Source organism: Medicago sativa, chromosome 7, assembly GCF_051527215.1.
Source record: "Medicago sativa cultivar Bolivia chromosome 7, Bolivia_mono, whole genome shotgun sequence".
NCBI classification, from domain to species: Eukaryota; Viridiplantae; Streptophyta; class Magnoliopsida; order Fabales; family Fabaceae; genus Medicago; species Medicago sativa.
Genome location: NC_140755.1, coordinates 53,629,838 through 53,656,182, shown reverse-complemented (window position 1 = coordinate 53,656,182; position 26,345 = coordinate 53,629,838). Strand labels below are relative to the sequence as shown.

The 26,345-nt window shown below is 30.7% G+C and overlaps 1 protein-coding gene across 1 annotated transcript; it reads left to right on the top strand.

Annotated features, from left to right (window-relative positions):
* The first annotated feature begins 18,245 nt into the window (after positions 1-18,245).
* On the top strand, positions 18,246-19,448 carry LOC146906775 (uncharacterized). The gene is made up of 3 exons (XM_085728953.1): positions 18,246-18,489; positions 18,598-18,665; positions 18,780-19,448. Exons 1-3 carry the CDS (start codon positions 18,246-18,248, stop codon positions 19,446-19,448), a joined length of 981 nt encoding a protein of 326 aa, XP_085585079.1.
* Positions 19,449-26,345: the final 6,897 nt, after the last annotated feature.

Below are 26,345 nucleotides of genomic sequence, written 5' to 3'. Positions count from 1 at the left end.
TCAACAACTTCACACAATAAGGGTTGACAATCATGTATTGGACTCAAGTGGTTAATGACCTCCAATGAAAAATAAATTGTTTAGAAGAACACAAATTCAATTCTTGGGTGGAACAATTTTTGACAAGTGAAATACTCAAACTTGTGTAATGATGAAACAACTAGTTTCGAGATTTCCAAATGGTGCAGGTACTAATCACCCTATGGTGCAATATTCAAAAGATGTGATTCTTGATTAGACATGTGACACCAGGAAGAACATGTTAGTTCACATAAGACACAACCTTTGGAGTTGTCGAGTTGTCAACCATCAATTTTTTTTATCGTTTTCGAAACGAACAAAATATGGAGGGAACATGTAGCGAAATTTCAACTTGTTGAAGGGGACTGAGAGTCAACATAAACTCAAACTTTTTGAAGAAAACACTGGAGGACTCAAGTATAACCGAGGAATTGACAAAAAAATATGACTTTTGAGACACATTTGCATAAGATGAAGAACTTTAACACGTGTAATGGAGGTAGTCGACCGTTCAAGCACATGGTTTATCAAGACTTAAATTAGACAGAATACCAGTCGATGAAGAGCAAATTTGGAGCATGTGTTGATCCACAACACACGATCTGGGAATAGCTCAACAAAGAAATCTCCATGAATGGCAGTTACTTGATTTTCTTTCTTTATAGTTCTTATAAAGAACAAATGATCAAATATTTAAGCCTTCCTAACCTGAAGCAGACTCAAGATTTTCGTAAATTTAAGTATACATTCCACTCTCTTTTAAGTTACTTTATTTTTCTTGTAATTTCAAGTTAAAGTACTTTACACTTTACATTTTCAGCAAGTTTATTTTCCAAAACATTGTTTTTCCAATTCATTTGCGTTCTTTACACCTTACATTTCATGCCATTTACAATGTTGTCATTTATTTTATGTCCTTTACATTTCAATCTTTTAACTTAACACTTTTTTTACTTTCAACTTCTTTTAATTGAATCATCATTTATATCCAAGTCTTTTAATATTTCAATAATTCAACCTCAAACCATTCTTAGCCAATTTCGAGGATAAAACGTGAAGCTAATTCAGAGACATTTTCCAAAAACAACACTCAAACTCACGAGTCTACCTATTATCTTGTTCAAACTCTCATAGTCGTACCAATCAAACATTTATTTGTGTTTTTCAGATTTGATTGACTTTCGTTAGACTAAAAATACTCGCAAGCACCATCAAATCATTGATTCTTGGCAAAGGATAATGGTTCATGATCGTTACATTGCTTAGCTTATGAAGACATACAATATGGTGCCATCTAAATGGTCCCGATCCAAGAATTAAGTCTATTGAAAACTGAATTTCCCTCTCCGAAGGTAATAGTTTGACATTGACAAACACTTCAAGAAGTTTATGGACTATAGACAAATATTTCATCGCTATCTTTCTCCTTCCATTACAGTCGTGAAGATCATGAAGACTTGAGCTCTGTCACATACTGACTTTCTGAATTGCTTCCTTGATAATTTATATGAATCCATTTCTTCCAGCGTTTTGAGTTTGATGACTTTGTCCAACAATTAACAGAAATACTGTTCGATTTCAATCATCCCTTTCAAATGATAACATTTATATACTTTAAAGGAAGACATATCAAACTTATTAAAAATGTTCTACCATATAATATTATCTCATAGTCTTTATACATAAATTGTGAGTATTGGTTTGCTTGTAGGGGTGGTTACTGACAAACATAATTTTAAATCTCATATCAAACTTATTACAACTGTTCTACCCTATAATATTTAAGGCGTACTCTTCTATTTACTTGGTTCCTTATTTCAAAGATAGAAATTGACAATTGCTTTTTTAACATCATAAACTTCCTAAAAACACAAGTAAAATACTAAAATACCCCCAACGGTAGTTAACTACCGCTGACTTATAACTAGAAAACCGACATCAGTTAACTACCGATGGGTTTTTTAGTCATTTACTTGTGTTTCTAAGACAAATGGGATGTCAGAACAACAACTGTCATAGAAATTCCGCCTCTTTCGTGTCTTGAAGACCCATTGAGAAAAACTTCTCCAAGAATTGCTAAGTTTGTAAAAAAGTTTGTCTTTAAGTAAGTGGTTCATAGGTAGTACTTAGATTTTGATTATTTAGTTTTTTTACAAGATAATTTAGATGGAAATGCTTATACTTTAAATTTTTGAATCTAATACCTTTAATTGTTTTAGTTATGCAAATATTTTTTCAAGTCTTCTGATGAAATTTCTTTTATGAGTTGAATAAATTTGCTCTTGAAAAGTTTTGAGTGCAAAAGAAAGAGCGGATATTATGTGAATGATGTTATAGAGGAGATAAGGTTCAACTGAACCTTTCTCAGTCGAAGTCAAAAATCGCTAAAGTATTATCTAATTAAATTAAATTATTTGCTTAACTTTTTTTTTCGACAAAATTATTTGCTTAACTTTATAAATTAAAACAATAATATTTTTATTCCTATTCCATTCATTATAAGTTAAATAATAAATATATTCAAATTAATTTATTAAAATAAGATATACATAAAGCTAATTTTTTTGAAGGAGCTACATAAAACTAATTATCTATACTATATATAAAGAAAACTACCCTTTCAGCACTTTTGGGTTGAATTTTTCTTTCCAAAAATACCTTCAATTTTCAATACAAATAACATGTAACTAGTGTGGAGACCCGTGCCATGCACGGGCTAGAATTTCATCATACTTGAAAGAGAGAGAATCTTGTGATGTATCAAGTGTCGGTCACAGTGGCAGAGCCCTTCATGGGCTGAGGTGGGCCACGGCCCACCCCCAAAAATTAAAAAATCAACGATTATAGGTCTATTTTGCGAGATTTTATACAATTTTGTGTCGGTTTTAGGTTTCGGTTGATCCAAATTCCCTCAAAGTGATGTAGTGGCCCACCGAAAAATTTAAATAATTCAATTATAGGTCTATTTTGCGAGCTTTCATACAATTTTATGTCGGTTTTAGGTTTCGGTTGATCCAAATTCCCGCAAAGTGATGTAGTGGCCCACCTGAAAAATTTAAATAATTCAATTATTGGTTTATTTTGCGAAGCTTTAAACAATTTTTCAATGGTTAATTTTAATGGCCCACCCTACCTTTTTTTTCTAGCGCCGCCACTGGTCGGTCACAATCCAACATTGAATATAAGAGTTGAAGTTTAACAACATATAAGTGAGAAAACCCTCACAGTTAATGCCTTAAAATATTGGGTAAAGATTTGGGATCATTCTCACTTGTGTGGTTGTTCTCTCTCTCCAATGGCTCTATCCACATAAGTGTCGGATCCCTCAAAAGGTTCAATGGTGGTATCATATATCATGGGCGGTTTCACCTCCCGGCGACCCCGGGCACTCGCCTGGGCTCGATTGGTACTTTCTTTATATATGTTACAACCCAATAGTTCATTAACTCACTTAAAAAAAGAAAATTTTGGGCAAAATCTAAAAATTCTCACACGCAAAGAGGTCTCAGAAAAGACATTTACCTCCTAATTTTATTTAGCACACTGATGGCAAGTTTATCTCTCTTATTTTTAAAGGGTTAATTGTTCGAATTGACCCTGTTATATACACTATGTCTGAAAAAATGACCATGTAAAGTACAAAACATATTCTAGCATTATAACTTGAGTTTCTTCTTATTTTTGACCACCCTATAATATACGCGTAGTCTAAAAATGTGACATAGATTGAATTTTTTCCATACATGTTTAGCACGTTAAAATATAGCTTTGCACAAAAAATTAAATTTTTCAACCAGGGACAAATTAATTATGAATTTTTATTCCCCCATAATTATGAATTACTTAAACAATTTATAATTAATTTGTACTTTCTTTATATATGCCACAACTCAATAGCCCATTAATTAGGAATTTGACCTGTGAGTATACGCTTACTCGGAACAAAATTTCAATTTTGCACGTTTTGGTTGAAAAATCAAAATAAATTTAAACGGCTTCAAAATGATATGAAACTTCATAGATCCTTTTTATGCATTTTTATAGATGTCTCTGCAAATAATGAGCTCAAAATTCGATTTATAGGTCGAGATTTCCGTTGTTTTGTTTTTTGAGTTTTTTTACACTTTAAAAATTCATAATTAATTTTGTCGTTTGTCGAAAATTTATAATTTTTTTTGTGTAAAACCATATTTTAATGTTCTTAACACGCCTCTAAGAAATCATGACAAAATTCAATCTCTTGGTTGCTTTTTTGGACTTCACGTATATTATAGGGTTATAAATAATAAGAATCTCGAATTACATGGTCAGAATATATGTTATTTAATTACAGGGTCATTTTTCAGACTTCACGTATATTACATGATCAATTTCAATTAATAACGATATTTTAAATGGTACTTTTGTTGACAAAATGAGGAACCTCTTTTATTTCGATTTATGATTGTTTATATATTATGTCACATGTAAATTTGTGATAAATTTTTTGCCCGGGCTCCATAAAATTTCTGGCTCCGCCACTGTCATATATCGATTCAACTTTGTGGGAAAGTGAGAGTGTTTCCTGGTGGTAGATCACGGTGCGGAGAGTGTTATACTTAATGTAGAGATGTTAATATGTCAAGCGTGGGTTAAAGTTCCGCATTGGACACAAGAGTAAATGTTAAACAACGTCTAAGTGACATGACATATATACTTAATGTCTTAAGGTTTATGGTGAAGGTGTAGTGTCAATCTCACTTGTTGATATTTGCTAGTTTAATGTGATGATCAAACTTAGGGTAGGATCTCTCGGAAGTCACAATATTATGATAAACTATTTTTTTTATGTCATTTGTTTAATTTTTTATCTTTAAATTTAATTTTTGGATGTCATTCTCTTTCCTGCAAATTTTTTTCATTCAACTTCTATTATTTCAAAATTCTTTCAGTTTTAGTGGCATGTGACAATAAAAAATTGCATAAGTGTTATGTTCAGTTAACAAATTACATGTTTATTAGATATTTAAAATTATTTGACATTTTTTTAACCGAGTCTAATTTTTTTTTTTTGTAAAATAATTACTCAAAATCTCCATCTCCATCAATAAACTCATAAAATTACATACAATTTACACTATTCTGTATGCTATCACGGAAAAATCACACAATAATTATTTTTTTTCCTTTATCTTCTCCCATGTTCAAATTTCGTTTTCATATTCATTTTTTCTTCTAAATTCCTTTACATCTTCTCATAAAAAAATGAACATAAATCTACCTTCATGAAAGTACCACCAACTAACATTTATGAACATGTGCTTCTGTTTAACCTTTTTTTACTATATGACATAATTACAGACACAAAGAGTCGTATACTTGATTAAGAGATGTTAATATGTCAAGTGTGGGTTAAAGTTCTATATAAATGTAAGAGTATAATTTGAACAACATATAAGTAAGATGACTAATATATTTGTTGTTTTACAGTTTTTGGTAAAGATTTAGTATCAACCTCATTTTCTTGGTTTATAGGCTAATGTGATGATCAAAATTACTCTAGAAAACCTTGAGAGTCTCAAAATTATGATGAACTTTTTGTTAGTTTTTGAGTGTCATTTATTTTTTTTTTTATTAAATTTTAGTTATTGGATGTCATTACATTCATGTTATTTTTTTATTCAAACTCGATTATTTCATATTCCTTCACGTTTGGTTTTCGGTTGAGTCTGACAATGGAAAAGTGTAGATGTGTTCGACTAAGTTCACAAAATATATGTTTATTAGAAATTTTAAAACGATGTAGAATTTGTCTACTAAGTTTTTTTATTTTGGTAAAATAATTACCCCAAAATTTTCAACTCCTTCAACAAAACCGTAAAATTATCAACAACTCACTATATTTCCTAAACGCCCACAAATAAATGCTCACTCTATTAAATTATCATCTTCTTTATTTCTACTTTATTTTTTCTATTTTCATGTAAGAAAGAAACATAAACCTCCCTCCATGCCGTCAAAAAAAGAAAAGAAAAGAAAAGAAACATCCCTCCATAATATCACCACCAACCCACATTTTTTCACCATGTTGTGTCTCAGTTTGAGCTTATTTGGTTATGTCAACAGATCATAGATGCAGATAGTCTCACACTTTAGAGAGATGTTAATTTGTCATATGCGAGTTAACGTTCTATATTGGATTCAAGATATTGATCAAAAATATATTAGATGCAAGATTAGATGGTGAGAAAAATGAGTAGTAAGACTTAAATAACTAATGTCTTGAGGTTTTGAGTGAAGAAATGATGTCAATTTATATCTTTAATTTTATTCCTTGGATCTAATTCTCTTTCATGCTTTTTTGTTTTTTCAACCTCTATTATTTTAAATTCCTTCCGTTTTGGTTTTTAGTGGGATGTGACAACGGAAAATGCAGATGATTATTCTAAATTGAGAAAATAAGTGTTTGTTAAACATTTTAAAATGATGTGTTTTTTTTTAATTAAGTCTAACTTTTTGGTAAAATAATTACCCAAAAATTCCCAACTGCTTTAACGAACCCATAAAAATACTGGCAACTTACTCTATTTCCTATACTCTCATGGACAAAATACACTACATATTTCTTCCCCTTATAATTTATCCCACATTTAAATTTCTTTTTCCTATTCATTTTGTTTTTTCTAATTTCATTTCTCTTTTCTCGTGATTTTTTCTAATTTCATTTCCCTTTTCTCATGATTCTTACTACCAACCCACCTTTTTGAACATGTTGTGTCTCTCCTTTAATTTATATGATTATGTTACAAAATTACAGACACAGATAGTCGCACACTTGATTAAAAGATGTTAATGTATCAAGTGTGAGTTAACGTTCTACATATTTTGAACAACATATAAGTGAGATGACTCATATACATATAGCTTTGAGATTTTGTGTGAAGATGTAATGTTTATATCACTTATGTGGTTATTATTGGCCTAGTATGATATTTCAACCTAATATAGACTCCTTCGAAAGCCTCATCATTATGATAAATTGTTTTGTTAGTTTTTGAATATCATTTGTTTGATTTTTTATTTAATCTTAAATTTTAATAATTGGATGTCATTCATTTTCATGCATTATTTTTCATTCAATCTATATCATTTCAAATTTATTCACTTTAGGTATTTGGTGGGCTCTAACAACAAACAAATGTTGATGTGTTCTACTATTTGGTAAAATGCATGCATGCTTATTAGAATTTTTAAAATGATATGACGTTTTCCAATGCTTTCATACCATTTTTTTTATTCAACTTGTATTAATTCAAATTCTTTCATTTTTGGTCATTGTTGAGATTTAACCATTGGAAAACACGAATGTGTCATGTTGAGTTGACAAAATACATGCTTATTAGACATTTTTAAAAGATGTGGTGTTTCGTTAATTGATTCTAATTTCTTTGACCAGACAATTCCAATCATTAAGAACAATAAAATCAATAACTTTTTCAGTAAAAAAGGAAGATGTGAGATGAATTGAGTATAAGGAATATGTCATTGTCGTGATTAATTTGAGGCGAGAAAAAAAAAATCATTTCCTAGTTCATTGCAATTTTCTAACTCTAGTAAAAAAAAAAAATACAAACTTTGAATTTAGAGATTGTAGGTCTAGCCCTACCTTATACAAAGTCAACATTCCCTCAAGATAATTTTTTTTATTAAAAAGAATTTGATTGTGATTTTTGTATTTTTAACTTCATTAAATATTATACGTGGAGAATTATTATGATGCAATGATCATTAAGGAGTTATCATATGTACATTTTTCTTTATAAAATTATACATAAATGCATCAAATAGTTTTTGTTATTAAAAGGAATTTATGTGTATTATGCTATTAAAAGACATGACCTACTTTAAATATTTTGCAAATAAACCTTTGTAGAAAATTAGTAAAATTGGAATTTGAGAATCACCGGTTATTTCTCAAATTTAATTTTGGTATCATTAAATTTTCATAAAAGTTTTATTGTTATTACTATTTATATAATTATATGATCTTCCCATGTTCTTGATATTTTTTTTTAGAATTTTCCAAAATTTTGGCTTTTATTTTGAATAATTTTTTTTATGACTACTATCAATATTTAAAATTTACAATTTAAACAAACCAATTTTTTATGATGAGTTAGTGCAACTTGATAACAATCAATTTGGTCTCTTAACTTATGTAAGTTAGTGCAATTTGATCTTTTAGTTTTTGTTTGTTGATGCAATTTGACCCCTAAATAGATGGACATGATAGTATATAATTTTCATTCTATTGAGTTGGATAAGTTAAAGGTCCGGAATGATCGGTTTTAAGGGATGAAATTGAACTTTATAATTAAATTAAATGACCCAATTAACCGATTTTAAACATAAGAGACCACATTAAAAGTTTAAAATAAGCGAAGGGATCAAAAAAAATATGCTAAAGTTAAGGCTTTTATTTTGAATAGAAAATTGAGGCTTTTAGGCCACGGCTATTGGAATTCAAAATTTAGAATTTTAACAAAACCAATGCTATTATTTAAAATTTTAACAAAACCGATGCTATTATTAGTGTATATATATTAATATCAAAAAGAGTGGTGACCAGTGAGTTGTAAACATAAATAGTTTCAAATGATAGGGTGCAACATAAACTTACACATGCAAGCTTGTCACACAATACATTACGAACAAATCATCGTCGAAAACAACCAAACTCTAAGATTAACCAATGGGATTAATCTTAAAAATTGAATAAGTTTTATGAATTGGAGCTACATAAAGAATTTTAAAAAAAATATTGAAAATTCTATTAAACACAAACGCTGAATTATTTTAAAGAATTTCAAATAATTTGAATCAACATCAAAATGGTGTGGAGAATTTTTTTTTTCTTTTTGAGTAAAAAATGGTGTGAAGAATGTTGAATGTAGAAACAATATTTGTAGCAAATAAAACAATACTTTTGTACTGATCGAAAAATTTGTGATGAAATTTATTACATTATGTGCAAAAAAGGAAAGAAAAGAAAAACGTAGTAATTAATGTTTTTTTTTAAAGAAACGTAGTAATTAATGTTGAAATATTTAAATTTAAAGAAACGTAGTAATTAATGTTGAAATATTTAAAAATCGTAGAATTAAAACAATTTAATTAATGAATATAGTCTTTAAAAGGGCAGAGTCTTTGACTCAGTTTAGAAACTTGTTTTTGTATAGTATGATGATGTAATTTGATTAAATAGAGTTAAATGGTATATTCATAAAAATAATATTTTCCATAAAAAAAAAAAATAACGCTTTTTTTACTTGCTTTTCATACGGTTCTTCACATCAAATGTAGCTTTTGTGGCTATATCCAACTTTGAGAATATTGCAGATTTAAAAAATCAATGGTAGTAATAATTATATATGAAAAACCACGAAAAAAAAACATAAGAACATGCACATAAGTTTGTCAAATTTTTTCCTTTAAAAAAAAAGTATGTCAATTTTTTTAACTCTATTATCAAACTTTTTTGTTGGGCATAAGTTCGTCTTTTTTTTAACTCTATTATAAAAAATGTAACGTATTCACGTGAAAGGAAAAAATAATGTAAAGTGGTTTTTTCCCAATCAATTAATATTGTTTTAAATGACCAAATATAAATTTTTTAATGTTACAAAAACCATGAAATGTTTTCGTCTAAAAAAATATCATGTAACATTGAGTTCACAGTTAACAATTAGAAAAATGATTTATTCAAAAAAAATTAGAAAAATGATAAAAGCAAATATTTTAAGTAATTAAATGCTAGAAATATTAGATGGTCAAGGCAAACAAAAGATGACACGTGTATTTTGAAGCAAGAAAAATGTTTATTATTTTAAGTATCATAATAATTATAAAGAAAAGATAGAGATAATACATAATACATATAGATGAATAGTTTATGTACCATAACACTGCAAAATCAAGAGGAGAAAATATATATTTTTCTGATTAGTTTCATATCATTCATCACCCAAAAAATTTACATCAAACTGTCATATTAGATCAAGTCTACGATATTAAAAAATATATTTGAGTACACCTTCTGGATGACGTCAGAGACCTTTGAAAGAAATATTTAAGAAAGTATATTTAAATCCCTAAAAAAAACAAAGTATATTTAAATAACAATTAGGCTTAATTAACCACTTGATCCTTAACCTTTTTTTCTTTCAAAGTTGTCTCCTAACTAAAATAGGTCTCAATTAGGTCCATCATTAGTGCTTCTGTCATTTTATTTGGTCATATTCAATCAATTTTAACTTCAAATATCTATGATGAATCAAATTGAAGGTGGTCAACCATAAATTTTAATTTTTTAATCAACCCTTTTTTTGTTTATAAAAAAGGGATCATATCCAAAAGTCCTAGCTCAACTGGCAAAAATTCCGAAATTGTTAGGCCGGATGCCATGACCGGGGATCGAACCCCGGTACCTCCACTTGTGTGTGTGAGTTTATAATGACTTTGCCATTTCGTCTATCTACCAAAAAAAAAAGGGATCATTAGATTGTGAAAGTCTATTATATCTTAAAATGAATCGTCAACAATAAAAAAATTCCCTCCTTACAATAAAAAAAATCCCTTTCTTCATCTTTTTAATAGACATGCTTAATCCAACAATCCTATTTTTATATAAAAAAAAAGATCAAATGTTTAAAATTATAAAAACTAATAAGATTTATGATGGACCACTTTCGGTGTTGGTTCTCCATGGACAATTAGATTTAAAATTGATGAAATAATACCAAATTGACCGACAAAAACAAAGATAAAAGATCAAATTAAAACTTTTATACTTATGAGATCAATTTAAAATAAAGAATTAAGTTAAAGGTTAAGCCTAACAATTATATGTGTGCAAACACAAAAATACTATATATTTACTACCTCAATCTGTCCAATCATCATATAGGCACCTGATTTTTTTATCCAAAGAAGTAACATCATAATAAAAACAACAAAAAGTTGCAGATAAGAATATAAAAAAGTTGAGTTACTAAAATATAAATTTTAAATAAAATAACAATATTAAATTTGAAAAAAAAAATGGATAGTTAGAAAAATAAAATGTTTGATTGTCGGAAATTTAGAAATTGAGAGAAGCAATATCGATATGGTGTGAAAAATATTGACAAACAATGTTTGGGTTAAAGACAATTTTTTTAAAAAAATAAATTAACTCTAAAATTTTAAAAAAAAATGGATAGTTAGAAACATAAAATGTTTGAATGTAGGATATTTAGAAATTGAGAGAAGCATCCTCAAAAAAAATAAAATTGAGAGAAGCAGTATCAATATCGTGTGAAAAATATTGAGGATTGTAAGCAATATTTATAGCAAAAGAGTGCAGATGGACAATCACAATCAAAGGAATTTGGTAATTATTTCCATTGATTGAAATTAGTAATTAGGAGTAGTATTGTAAATGAAAAAAACGAAATAATCCCACCAAAAATGGTGTCAATTGTCATTAAATTGATTGCTTACTAAATAACTTTAAAAATCTTGTACCAAAAAAAATGACTTTAAAAATCTTGTACCAAAAACAACTTTAAAAAAAGAAAAGTAATTTTTTTTGACAAAAAAAAGGTAATAAAACATGGTGATCCACAACATATCATAATCTATATCTACAAAAAAAAAAAAACCTATCATAATTTATAGATTAAAATTACAGCAAATTAAAGTGAGAAGTTACCCACTTCTAAAAAAGGTGAGGAATTTGTTTTAAAAAAAGGTGAGAAATTATTCTATAGAAAAAGTGAGAAATAAAGTGATGATTTTTCGTGATGATAGTAACAATGTAATATAATTTTTTTAACGTGGAGATTAAAATGGTAGGCCAATTAAAGTGAGATTTGAATAAGAGTGTATACAAAATTATAGAATATTCCTTTTTAGTCATTTCAATTTTTAAAAATTAAATAAATTAAACAAATAAAAAAGCATTAAATCAGAAGTGAAATGTAAAGATGTGTACTTTTTGATTTGAGGGAAGGGAAATGTTTATAATAAAGATAAAGATGACATGAATTAATTTTAATAATTTTTTTCTGCGACAGAGGTGTTAGGCGATATGTACTATTAGAAAATTAGGAAATTAGGAAATAAGCACTATATGCATAACATACTCCTATAAAATTTTGTTAAGGAAATAACAATAATCCTCTTTTTTCATTATTTCCGTAAAATACTTTTAATTTTCTCCGTAAAATTCTGATCACTTTTGGTTGAAATCATGTGCATTAAATACTCTTATAAAATAGAGATAACATTTTAGGATAATTCATCAAATTATGATTGTCGTTTCTATTATAAACTTTTTCATATTTATTGTGAACATAAAAGAAAACATTGGTGCATTAAACAAAAATTTCAAATTCTGACTTTTTGCACAACATTTTCGGTTACCTAATTTGGATTCCAATTTTGTTTGTTTTTTTTCCTATTATAAACTCCACCATACCTTACGTGTTCATGAGAATAACATTAAATGTACATGAAAAATAACATTAAATGCGCCTTTCAGCAATAGGTTGCCACGTGTACTTTAAAAAAAAAATAGCGCAAATATATATAATAGAGATATCCCACTCATCAGTTATTGGAGATTTATCAGTCGAACGTGTCTGAGGACAAGTGTATGTGGAAGATAGGTACGACGGAAGATATTATCACGCAATGTCAGTTAAGAACGGGTGTAATTGTCAGTGTCAGGTTAAGAACGTTTAAGACAAGGGGCGATTTGGTACTTACACGTATGGGGTATATAAATGTTACTTGTCCCAAAACTATCATTTGGTATGGATTTCCTCTCTCTAGGTTGGATGAATAAGAATTGCTCTCCCTTCTCTCTATGCCTCACGCCTCTCTCTCTTTCTCTCCACCAATCCTTCCTAAATCTTCCTCCTTCCATGACAAGTTTATACACTATGTTCCCTCATGAGCTTATAAGCAAATGGAAGCTTGGACCTAGTTTGATTTCACTCTTTTCATCACAAGGGCAAGATTGATGATGTTGGGGTTTGGTCTTGGTAAACTAAGAACATTGGATACAAATTGGAGCAAGCTAGGGTTAGGATTGCATGCATGGAAATCAAGCTCATGTTGTGATTGTTGCAGAATCAATTAAGTGAGTTCTCTAGATAGAATTCCTCCCCTTGAATGGTTGTGTTATGCGCGGAAACTTGATGATTATTAGCTTATGCATGCTTATTTTAATACCCTTGTGATTTCAATTGTTGCTTGAGACATGTTTGTAAAGCCATGCATTTCATTTCTTTTAGTTTTCATGTATTCTGGATGATTATGGTACATTAAATTGCTTAGAATTGAGGTAAAACATCAACAATTGTATTTTCTGCACTTCTGGTACGAAGAAACTCGCTGATAGCGAAATTATTTGGCTAATAGCAAAATTTCCCAGAACCAGTTGGCTATTAGCGAAATTATTTGGCTAATAGAGAAATTTCCAGAATTCAGCATGGCCATCACAGAGCCATTTTGCTGATAGCGAAATTCTGGCGAGTTGGCAAACTTTATTTCACTGCTAGCTTGCTTTGAGGCCCTGTCATGCCATCCGAAACCACTTGTTTAACCTTGATTAACTTAAAGAAAACCCTCAATCTCTAATAACCTAATGTACCATCACAATTGAGCTTTTAACGGAAAATCCATGAGACATATAATCATTTTTCAACAACAATGGCACTTATGAGAGAATATGTTATTCCGGAAGCGATAAACTAAGAATGGGTAAAAACCATAGAGCCTCGACGTAGACCGTCGAGAACTAGAATGTTAACATGAACCCTAAGTATATCAAGCCATGAATTGATAAGTATAAGTAAGTAAGTATTTTTATCGCTAATCGGGTAGGTTACAGACCCGTGGTAAACAAGCAAGCAAGTATAAGTATAAGACATTTACGCATGAATAAGACTTTAAACAAGATTTAGGTGTCGTGTCTTTCCGTTATCCACGCCAAGGGGGATACTAGAGGTTCACGCCAAGGGGGACGGGATACACTCCGCAAGGTAGGCCCGCACGACACTGAGGGAGTCCGATGTACCTTAGCTAGGAATTAATCGGTAAAGTAAGGGATTGTACTCGGGGTTACTCCACCCGATACACTCCGTAAAATGAACCAAAATAATGTTGTTTGTTACACGCTAACCTCTAACATAATGAATGGCTATGAATACAATGATGATTATGATATGTTGTGAGACATTTGTAAGCTTAAGTGCAAGGATAAGTTTATGAAGATATACTGTCGACGATCTTAGTATCTCCCCGATCGTCCAGTTCAGGATCATGTCATGAATGGTTTATGACTAGGTCTTGATGTGTTTATCGTATCTTGACGAAGCGGTCTTAGGTTCCCTTGACCGCCATGATATGTCGAAAATAAGACAAGAATTATAGCCTATGATACGAAGAAACTTATGACGGCCCTAGTATGCACGACCGTCTAGGTATGCATGTTCCACACACGTATAATCAACCGAATGGTTGTATTGTAGACACGTGGTGACACTAGGTTTTCCCCCGAGGTTACCTATAGCCTAGGAGTAGGTAGAACTCACTAAGACATTATTTCTCATCCCAATCCTTTTGTTTCAGATCAGCAGGTTGGTTTGGCAGAATGTAGTAAGCTTGTGGCCGAATGGATAATCAGCAAGGACTCGTTCATACCCGCTGCAAGATATTTCTTACGGATTCAAGAATGTATTACTATGTTTTCGATATAAGTATTGTATGGCTAAATGTACGAACGTGATTTGTTGTATATATTATTCATTCGAAGGCTTTATGTTGTAAATTTTAATGTATCTAGTACTAAAGATAATGCACATACTAAACTTTCTAGATACGTTTAGTATGGGTGTTACATAACACATGTAACAAATAGATAAGAATAAATTTAAACATTGAAACAAATGTAACAAACATGATATGAATATTATTTTTTTTGTTTTTTTTTACCGTTATCATTTAAAAAGTGTAACAAACTAGATGGGTATATTTATACTTACTTTTTCATCATTCCAATTATACCCTTAAACAACTTTTTCTATAATAAAATTGTTGTTGGTGTCATTGAAAAAAGAATTTAGATTATATTTTTTTTGTATTATTGTCGGTGTCGTTGAAATATATAATCATGGTTAGTTTGATTTTTTTATAACTTGAAAGCAACAAACATTTAAATTTTTTTGTTAGTTTTAATCAAAATCAAAATTTCATAAAAAAAACATTGTTCATAATTTTCAAACGTTAGCGCAATAAAAATAACCGAAAGACGGACACGTGAGTGTCTGTATTTTCGCTAGTTAATAGATAATGCACATGAACCAAGTTTTTTGAGTGCTGTGTTATTTATTTAATTGTTTTTCAAAATTCTAGAAATATGAAACTAAATTAATAATTAAAGCGTTTGACGTGATATTTTTTAAAAGTTTAAACTTTAATAAAATATTTTAAAGTCAACGGTTATAGTTGAAAAAATTACATTAGTAATGGACAATTTTTATATTTTTAGAACAAACCTCCGTTTTCTTTTCTCGTTTTTTTTGTAAGCTCCATCATTCCTAACCCTTACAAATTCAATCTCTCTACTATATTTATTTGGTCACCAAATCTAAATCTTTGTCCTCCTTGATCTGAACTAAACAATTCTCAAAATCCAAAACCTAAACCGCTATCTTTGAAATGAATCGACGTCAAACTCGCCCAGTTCGTAGACTTGCAACAATCTCTGAAAATCGGGCATTACGTTCTCTTAAAAAAGGAATTCAAGAATCCCACAAGAGATCTGATGAGGGAAATTCTGCTGAAGGCCAACATGAGGGTCGGGTTGAACCGAATGTAATGGAGTCTACTTCTGAACCGGTTGAAATTGATCAAAATGACCATTGCTGTCTTCCCATTTGGCAAGCATGCAAGGCTATATGGAGTGCTATTTGGTCGCACTGAAGCTGCTATTTCATCTCTATCCACTTTGATGAAGAACCTTATAAGGTCTTTTACCAATTACGTCTTTTTTTTTATCCTATTTAGCATACTTTTATTTTCTATTTAACTCAATTGTTACTTATTTTTGGTAATTTATATGAATTGTGCTTTCTTGAGAAACTATTAACTATTTATGAATAAAAATGCATATATTGTTCCATTTATGAGTATAATATTGTAATTGGGAATGATTATACTTATATAGTCCATAGATAATAGATTTATGTAATTTGTAGCAACTACTTTATCTATTTTTATAACATTTCTGTTTTTTTTTCAATCAAAAGGGATGAAAAATCTTTTCACGCTGACATTGTTGGTACTTTAAGAGACTTTTTCTTTTGAAAATTATTAAGTTTATTTGTCTCTTTTTGCAAAGCTTGATGATGCTTCTTCTATTGGTGGCAAAACCCTCCATCATTGTTCAATTGTGTTTGAAGGTATTAGAATCACTAAGTTAATTAAGATTCTTTGACTCTTACATTGTGAGAAACCTTCATTAAGAAAATTAAGAGATTGTCATAATCATGGGTAGTTAATAGGCTTAGATGAATGAGAAAACCTAAGGCATGTTGTGTGTATCACATTTACTTACTTGTGATTTATGCTTATAATTTAATTATGAATTATGTATGGTTATGATATTTGTGTTTATATGTTTGGATTGGGTAATGTTATTGCACTCCATTTGTCTCATACATATCATATAACCTCATATATGTTACTATATAAATGTTGAGAAGGTACCTGACATGAGTAAGATGAGTTTAGTACCAGCATGTGATTATATACACTAAGGAATACAAAAGAACATATTATATGTGCATGATCATTTTGACATGGTCATGAATATTGAATCAGGTTATGTTGGAATTCATGTTTGAAAATCCATAAGTAGTTTTACGTTATCATCCAATGTTGGAAAATTACCCCGTTTGGATTGAGCTTATGAAAAAGAGCTTATGCAAATAAATAAGTTTTTTTTATCTTAATCCATATGTTCTCACTAACGAAAATTGTACCTTCATAAATTGTTGTTTCATAAACTACATTAACAAACTTATAAATAATAAATAAAGGTATATTTATTTGCATAAGCTGCTTTGCATAAGCTCTAAAATAAGTTAATCCAAACAGGGCCAATATAGGAAAAATTCAAATAAAGTAAAAAATCCCCCAAAATACTGGATAAGTAGGATTGTTAGTTAAGTTTTATTGAATGATTAGGGAAAAGTATCAAATACATATGATGTACAACATGATGAGTATTGAATCATTTGAATTATATAACAAGAGAAAATATATCTGATTATGAGTGTTTTTATTATTTCTATGTGATTATTATGAATTCTAATTCATATACTTTAATTTTAAATAGTAAACACATATCTGAATGTACTAACACCTTATTTGTTTGTTCTCTTTTGTTACTTATTTTATACACAGTGATTTCTCAGGAGGACGAAGAAGTGTAGTAGTTAGTGACTTTATTTTGAGATCATTGAGTTGGAGGCTTATTCCTCATTTACTCTCTTTAAAATTTATTTTGGATGTTGAGACATATATTTAATTTCATGTTAATTCAAGTGACTTTAGTCCATGTGAAATCGGATCTTGAATTTATTATTCTAATTATTGTTATTATGGGTTTAATTTGATTATGAGGATTTTGATTTTGTTGTTTATATTTTAGATTCTAAATTGTTTGAAAAGTTTTCTTAAAAACTGACATTTGGAGGTTAAGAATGTTACAATTGATTGGTAAAATTATTTGGTAACTTGAAGGCCGACGAAATTGTTTGTTCACTAGCATGAGCGCCGACGAAATCCTTCACCTCTCCTGATTCGTTCAATTGTGTATGATATAACAATCCACTTGTTGTCATCTTTGATTACGTGTGGTAGGTAATTGGTGATTCTTGATAGTATCTCTCGTGAAGCTCTTACTATTATTCTCCATCACTCAATTGAATTCATGTTGTGATCTTCTATGCTTTACAATTCTGATCGGTGCTTGAATTTAATTATTGGTTCCATTTTGGTGGCTTATAATCGGTGCACAATTGATTTTCTTCCAATTGGCATCGTGTGGGTTTCTTCACAATCCACTGTTTTGTGACAAAAGATTCTCAACACAACTGAACTCATCTGATCGTGTTTTGATCCCAGCTGCCATGTTCGACTGGCAGGCTGAGATGTTCGTTCCGGCAGCGCCCCCAAAAGTTGCGAGGGTTGTCACACCACCCCCACCAGTTGCTTCTCTGGTGATTTCATTTGCACAGGCTTTGACAGCTTCGACCAAGGCTGCTTCCAACGACAATTTACCTCAACCTTTGATTCGAGGTGAAAGAGTTAGCATCAAGATTACGGAAGATATTTATGAAAAAGGAACGACTTTTTGTAAGACTAATTTGCGAGGTAGGCTTGTTTTGAACAAAGGCGACAAGCCTTATGCGACCAAAGAAATTTAGTGGAAACTAAAGAAACTTTGGAAGACAACAGGAGCATGGAATATGTTGTCTTTAGGAAGAGGGTATTACGAGTTTTTCTTTGCAACAGAGATGGATATGCGCCCGGTCTGGGCTGCGGGTACGGTGAACTTGAAGCCGGGTGTCCTTAGGTTTTTTGAGTGGTCCAAAGATTTTAATATGCATACTCAGCGCAACACACATGCTTAGGTGTGAATTCGATTGCTCGAATTGCCTCAGGAGTATTGGATGGAGCAGACACTCCGTGAGATTGCGAGTGCGGTTGGTACACCTCTTTTGATCGACAATGCGACGTCCAAGTGCTTGTTCGGTCATTATGCACGTATTCTGGTTGACATGGATTTCTCTCGCAAGCTCTTTCATGAAATTGTGGTCGAAAGGGAAGGGTATTCCTTTACGGTGGAAGTGGCCTATGAATGGTTACCAGATTTTTGTTCTCACTGTCGGAATGTAGGCCACGATGTCACTACTTGTAGACGACTTTATCCTAGAAAGGAAACAATGACACCTAAGGATCAGATTGCGCATGGGAAGAAGAAAGTCCCCGCAAAGAAGGTTACTTGGGTACCAACAAAAGATAATCCTTCGGGCATTGGTTCCTCTGTAGCTTTTAACTCCTCGAAAGAAAATGATTCAGAACTGATAACTGTTGATGAGGAAATAGAAGCAGTCCCACAACCGTCCACGAATTCAGATGTTCCTGTTCAAAAAATAATTGAGGCTGCACCTTTGGAGGAGGAAACGGAAACTGTCCCACGTCCGCAACACCAATCCATGAATTTAGATATTCTAGTTCAAAAAACACTTGAGGCCGCATCTTTGGAGGCTACATTGGAGCCTGGTGCAGCGTCCCTATCCCATGGGGACGAAATTATTGACCACAGATGACATCCCGGTAGAAACACAGACAACTATGGTAACTCCTATTTCTCATAGCCCTGCTATTAATAATAATACTTTTAGCATACAACTTGAGAATGTATCTGATGAGATAGTTAGAAATGATTTGGAGGAGAACCTAGAACATATTTTATCTCTCATCAAAGAAAAAACATTAGATGTCAGTAGTATTGTGGCTCCGGATGGTGCTTCGGTAGATCCGGTGCTGCAGAAAGACTTAGATGGATATTATTATTTGGAAGCTTTGGGTCATGCGATACCAGTATACTATGTGGTTCACTATGTTGCCTTCTTCTTTGTTGGCGGTTTTTGCAAGGGACAAGAATGGGATGCCTAATTATAGATTTCCTTAGCTATTCCGGGTCCTTCTTTTCTGTATATATTTATTTTTTTCTTTTGAGGGTTTTGGCCTAGTCCCCCCTTTCTGTAAATATTCCCTTTTTTTAATAATATTACGTATTTGAAAGGCGGTAGAGGATGGGGGCTTCTGTTGGGTGTCAGCCTAGTTGGGATGCTTCAGATTCTCCCGGATGCCTAACCTTTCTCTTGGCCTTATCGAAAAAAAACTTATTAATCAATAATAAAATAATGCAATATGATACTTGATTATGATTAATTGTTAATGTAGATTTATTCGTATATCTATAGTATGTATTTCGTATCAGAGTTAAAAGATGAAACAATATAGGACATTTTTATATTTTGAAGGAATTATTTAGTATATACCACTTAAAATGACAATAACTCTTAACAGTATTGTTGGACCTAACAAAAAAAATATAAAAATGATTTTAATAAGTCTTGTTCACATCTAATACATAAAAGTGGATCAATACATACAGTATGCAATGCAGATGATGCTTACACTATGTAATATACATGATTCAAACACTATACAATGTGATGTTGAGACTTTGTGCAATGCATACGATGCATACACGAACTATATAGTCAAAGAAAACAATGTTAATTTCCTTTTAAAATGTACGATTGTTTTGTTTATGTCTTATGTTTGCAGAGTTATGCTTTGGCTGTTATGTGCGTACGTGGTTGTTTTTGGTGCAATGCATACGATGCATACACCCTAAGATCTAATACCTAAACTATAATATATAAGAAGTAACCAACATCTAGAGACTAAGTTCTAATATTTAATATCAAGTTACCTTAATACGATATTTTAAAATCTAACCTATGTTGACATTCCAAAACATCTTGTGTCAAAACATATTAAGTATTATTAATTCAAAAGAGTAACAAAACAAAAAAAAGTTTTTTTTTTTTTTTTTTGGGGGGGGGGGGGGGGGGGGGGGGGGGGGGGTGGCCGTCAAACCTAACAAAGCTAAATAAAACTATATGTAGACATATCAAACGTATCTCAAAGAAACTAGTCCTAATAAAACTAGGATATATAGCTTACAATTGAGATTTTACAATTGATTTAAAAAATATCAAAAATAAAAAAATTCACTTTAATTGGGAAGTCATAAGATTGCAGTTTCTTCGAGCATTTTGAGATGTAAAATCATTTCAAATGTCTTCAAATCTATTTTCCAAAGAAGTAATAGTCATATAAACAACAATAACAAAACAGTTGATTCTTGTGAATTCTTGATCAAATAATTTGCTGTAATAAATATTATGTTAATGTATCATGAATTCTTAATCAAATAAAAAAATGTGTTCAATTCTTGACAATTTGAATTATGTATCTTTAAATTTGTCATTTTAATTTATGTCACTGTTTTGAAAAAACTAGTTAATCACAATTCAGATTATAATATCCGAAATACAGTTAATAAGCTTCGAATTATAAAATTCAAATCGAATAAAATGATCAATTTGAAGGCGCTTGAGAAGTGACAGAGTGAAAAAAAATACCAATTTTTTTTTGGAAGATTGTTGGGCTTAAGTCTGTAAGTGGTTGGGGCATTTTGAAGTTGTTTTACAAAAAAAAAAAAAAGTGAAGGGCTGCTAGGATTAAATCTGTTAGTGTTTGGGGCATTTTCATAAGTTTTACTATATATGCGCTAATACAATGAACCCTTACAATATACACCTTATCTCTACACAATTTTTTTTTTGACCCCTTACAGGGCTGAGTCCTAGGTCGTCGCACCCCGAGCCTATGTCTAGGGTTGACCCTGTTCACATGTATTGGAGTCAATTAGCTTGCAAATTATTGTCGTTTCAAGTCACACTTGCATTTTTCAAAGGTAAATGAATAATAATTCAAATATATGACTATTCTCATAGGAAAGTGTTTCACATAACTATCAAAGGAATATGTGATCTAACAAATCAATCTTCACTTAGAAGATAATAATTACTAATATTTTTGAAAGCGAGAATCAGTTAAAACCACCTTATTTATCTTGAGGGAAATTTTTTGCTTCTAAAACAATAAAGTGATGAATGAGATTCCTAAATTCACCTAGAAAAAGTCACAATATTGAGATTTAAAATCACTCATTCTATCAATAAGTGAATAATTCAATTTTATTTATAATGTTGAATCTATTTCATCAAGAATTTAAGTTTAGAAATTGATTTATTATTTATAATCTAAATTTCCAACATAGTTCGTTTTGAATATAAGTTTTGAGTGATAAAGTTCATAAAGTTTAACATGCTTGTTCTCAAATGTGAGTGATATTGCTAATAATTAGAAGTATTAAAGTATCGTTTGACTTGAAATGCATTATATCTGATTCACATAAAGTATAAGAGAACAACTACATAAAGAAATCTTTAATGATTACCACAAGTAATAATTTTGAGATCAATCAAGACAACACTGCCACATCAAGGTTAAAATACGTGTTTCTGAAGAAAAAATAATTTTCATTCAAAGTGAACATCTCAGTAGAAGGAAGTAAGTCTTTGCTACTTAAAGAACTATTGATCAGAAGATCATTTCCTCGTCAAAGTGTTGATATTATACTAATCCAAAGGGAAATAAATCGCTATCCTCTAAGCTACATCAGAGGATCATTTCTCCAATGACAATATGAAGATTTACTAGAGGATGATCACTTAGGTTAATGTGAGGATGAATGAAATTATTTTTACCATAGGGTCACAAAAAATTATTCCTTAATATTTTCATACCGATGTTTTACAAAAAATTATTCCTTATTATTATTATTATTATTATTATTATTATTATTATTATTATTATCATCATCATCATCATCATCATCATCATCATCATCATCATCATCATCATCATTCTTCTTCTTCTTCTTCTTCTTCTTCTTCTTCTTCTTCTTCTTCTTCTTCTTCTTCTTCTTCTTCCTCCACCTCCTTCTTCTTCTTCCTCCTCCTCTTCTTCTTCTTCTTCTTCTTCTTCTTCTTCTTCTTCTTCTTCTTCTTAGTAACTTTCTTCAAAGAGTCACACTATCAAAAATGTATTTGAACATTATGTTGTTACATATCTAGGGATATATATCCCATCGATTGAAGGAATGTAGGTGCTACTGTCTTCTTCAGATTATCTAAGACAAAGTTTAATCTTCATTTTATCTCCAAGGAGTTAAAGGAGATTTTTCTTCTAAATTTTTGCAAGACTCAACGTTATAGCAAAGGATTTACTTGGAACTTATTCCTTAACAGTTTAATAGTGCATAAAATCCTTAAAAATTGGAAAATCCTCACTTAAGATCCTACCTATCACTCTTTAAATAGTCAAACATGAATCATTTCATCATAGGATGTGGAAGTAATCCCCTTTTCCATTCGACTAGTTGGCCTCCATTTAGTCTTGAACTCTTCTATACATAATGGATCTTGTTTTCCACAAAATTCATGAGTCACGAGTTTAGATTCTTTGAATGTTTGTTCATTTCTTGAAAATGACACATGTTTTCTAAGAAGCTAGGGCTCTCACTGAAGATATGATTTAAAAAGATGGTCATTCAGAAAGATGAAGATTCAACAAAGCTAGAAAAATTTGTTTATCATTTTTCCTAATCGCTAAGGGTTTAAAATGAGTTTTGTGTGAAGATGAAACAAATGATGTAAGGTTGTGAAAAAAAAAATTAAACAAACAAAAGTTTACATGGAAGATCAAATGTAAATAAATCAAAGAAAAGGCAGCATGCAACAAAAATTTTCTACACAACAAATAATAACACATAAAACAAAATTATTATGAAAATAGAATGATACTCACTTTGATATTACATTCTTACGATAATTAGAGAATGACTTCTACAAAAGATGACTACCATTAGAGGATGTCTGCCTCTATTCTTGCGACCTTTTGTTCTTCACTAAGTCTACACAATTTTGAATCTAATTGATTAAATAAAATTTCTCCATTTTCTCATTTTGACTTTGTGAGCCTCTAATGATATGCTATCAAAACATATAAAATTAATAGATCATTGAAATTCAAGGATAAAATTATCACTATTTTATAAGAATGAAAAAAAAATTGATTAAATTTGTCATGTCTCAATAATTATCTTAAGACAATGATTGCACCAATTTGGAGTAAACGAAAGCAAGCACACACAACCGAGTTATGCCAGAGGCTTATAAATACTTATGGAGACAAGCACGATTTGCTAAGCATGCATGCTGAGGTGAAAGTGAGCTTAAGCAGACGATTCTATATGGAAAATCTAAAGGCGGTTCTCTAAGCACAAAAGTCTTGCTTAGCGAGCAAAGGTGGTTTAAGAAAAATATCTTAAGACATCTGGTTTTTCCCTCCCTTTGAAGCAACCTCGATTCGCTAAGCAAACACTTTCGCGCTTAGTGAATCTAAAATTTCAGAACCTCTATAAATATAGGTGTATGTCATTTGTAAATGTAATCAATTGTAAACCCATAATACTACAAAGAGAACAAGGGCATAGAGCATCTGAAGCCATCATAGGGCTTGAGAAGCTTGGAGACAAGCTTGTTGATGCTTCTCTGACATTTAACAAATCTCCTATGTTTGTCATGCAACCCATGGGCAACTAAGCTCTCTCTTATGTTGGGATTGGATGTAAATAGCTAGGAATTTATGTAGTGCTCTTAATATAGCAAGTTGTATATGATTGATGTTTTTAATATAATTTTAATCTAAATCTATTTTTAATGCTTTGTCACCGATGTATTGTGTCACAATTGATCTTTTGATTTAGTCAGACCCAAGTAAGGCTGGCTATCTAAGGAAGGAACATAGTTTAGATTATGTATAGGTGATATCGCACGACAAATCCTGGGTCGGTCTATATTCTTGTATAACTTCTCGGTCATATGGCATAAAAACGATCGTGTGTTTTGCTGTCGTGCACTAGAAGTCAGTTGTTAATATGTTATCTCACATCGTTAACCTTAGCCAGAGATGTACACTAAGGAAAAGGTGGAGTTATATCTGATGCATAAAAAATATACCATCGATTAAGAGGAAACGTTTGAGGAATATTTAATGAAATTCAATCCCAGCACAACTGTATCTATATTAATTCAGTTAACTTTGATTCAAACCAATCAAACACTTTTATAAACAATCTTATTTCTTCTCTCTCACTCTTTATAGATTTTACCTTCTCATTTCACTTCCTGATTTTTTTTTTTTTAAACTAAGTAATTTAGATGTTGTAATTTGTACTTATATTTATCCAATTTGGCTTTGATTGTGCGATTAATACTTTTTAGTATGCCTGTCCATTTCTTTTTGGTGGCTGATTATGGATAAATTTGGCATAGTTTACATATAAGAATGCTGGACCTAAATGTTATGGTGTCTCTCTCAATCTACTTTTTGTTATTTTATCCTCTTTAATTATTCCTATTTAGGGTGCATTCAGGGAGCACAACATATTCAAGTTATTTTTTAATCATTTAATCAATGGAAGATGCTTTTAAAGCAAATTAAACATGTGGTAGAATACTAATTTACCAATTTAATTATTTGTGTTTTTCCATTGTCATGTCTCGGTTTATCTCCCCGTTTTCCTTCTAATTCATCTGTTATAATTCCTTCAAATCAAGTTTTTTAACTTTATCCCTTTTCTTTTCTGAATAAAAAGTGTTGTTTTCGAAAACATGCACATCTTTGAGAGCAAATAGCATGATACATATACCTATGGATAAGATTAGTGGGTTCTCTCTGTCCTGTGTTATATCAATTTTTGTAATAATGTTATTGTTATCTCATTTGTTTATTTTCTCCATTCATCATCAATAGAAAAAAGGAAAAGCAATGAAAAAAAAGGAAAAAGGAGCACATATGAGAGCCACACAACAAAGAGTGGAGAGGGAAATTGAGACTAAAAGCAAAGGAGAGTAAAGGTTGTGACGGAAATAGCACAACAAGACGGCTCAACGCCAAGTAAACAGTACAGTAGCGGTTGACATGTACCACCGAGTAGGCATGACCCTCTATTTTTTTTTTTTTGGTGGTGTCCGGGGTTTGAACCCGGACCTTGCATATATTATGCATTACCAACTGAACTAAGCTCACAAGGACACCCTCTAATCTTTTTAAAATTTTATCTTTTACTCTCACTTCTTATCTTCTTATAGGCAAAGTCGAGATTTCAGTTGTTTTTTTTTTCCGATATTTTCCTTCACATATTATAAGAACTAGTTTAGAGACCCGGCGTTGCCCGGGTTAGATATTAAATAAGTTTTATAAGTTTGTGTGCATGAATACACGTGTCAGTATATTAGATTGAATTTATTTAAATTTACAATTTTATAATATCATAAAAATAAATATAAATGATGAGATGAATGTCCAATTCAAAAATAAAAAGTGTAACAAAATCAATAATGAATTAGTCCAAGTGGTAAGAGTTTTGGGTCCCTTTAAACATGTGGTCATGGGTTTGTTTCGTGACCCATGCGTATGAGAGAGAAAAATCGATTGAAAGAGAAGAAAGTGGT

Excerpts from the sequence above, each read along its gene's own strand:
- LOC146906775 (XM_085728953.1), top strand. The coding sequence starts at position 18,246 with ATGTTCGACTGGCAGGCTGAGATGTTCGTTCCGGCAGCGCCCCCAAAA. Across the intron at positions 18,490-18,597 it reads TTGTAAGACTAATTTGCGAG|GAAGAGGGTATTACGAGTTT; the intron begins GTAGGCTTGTTT and ends TGTTGTCTTTAG. Across the intron at positions 18,666-18,779 it reads CGGTCTGGGCTGCGGGTACG|GAGTATTGGATGGAGCAGAC; the intron begins GTGAACTTGAAG and ends GAATTGCCTCAG.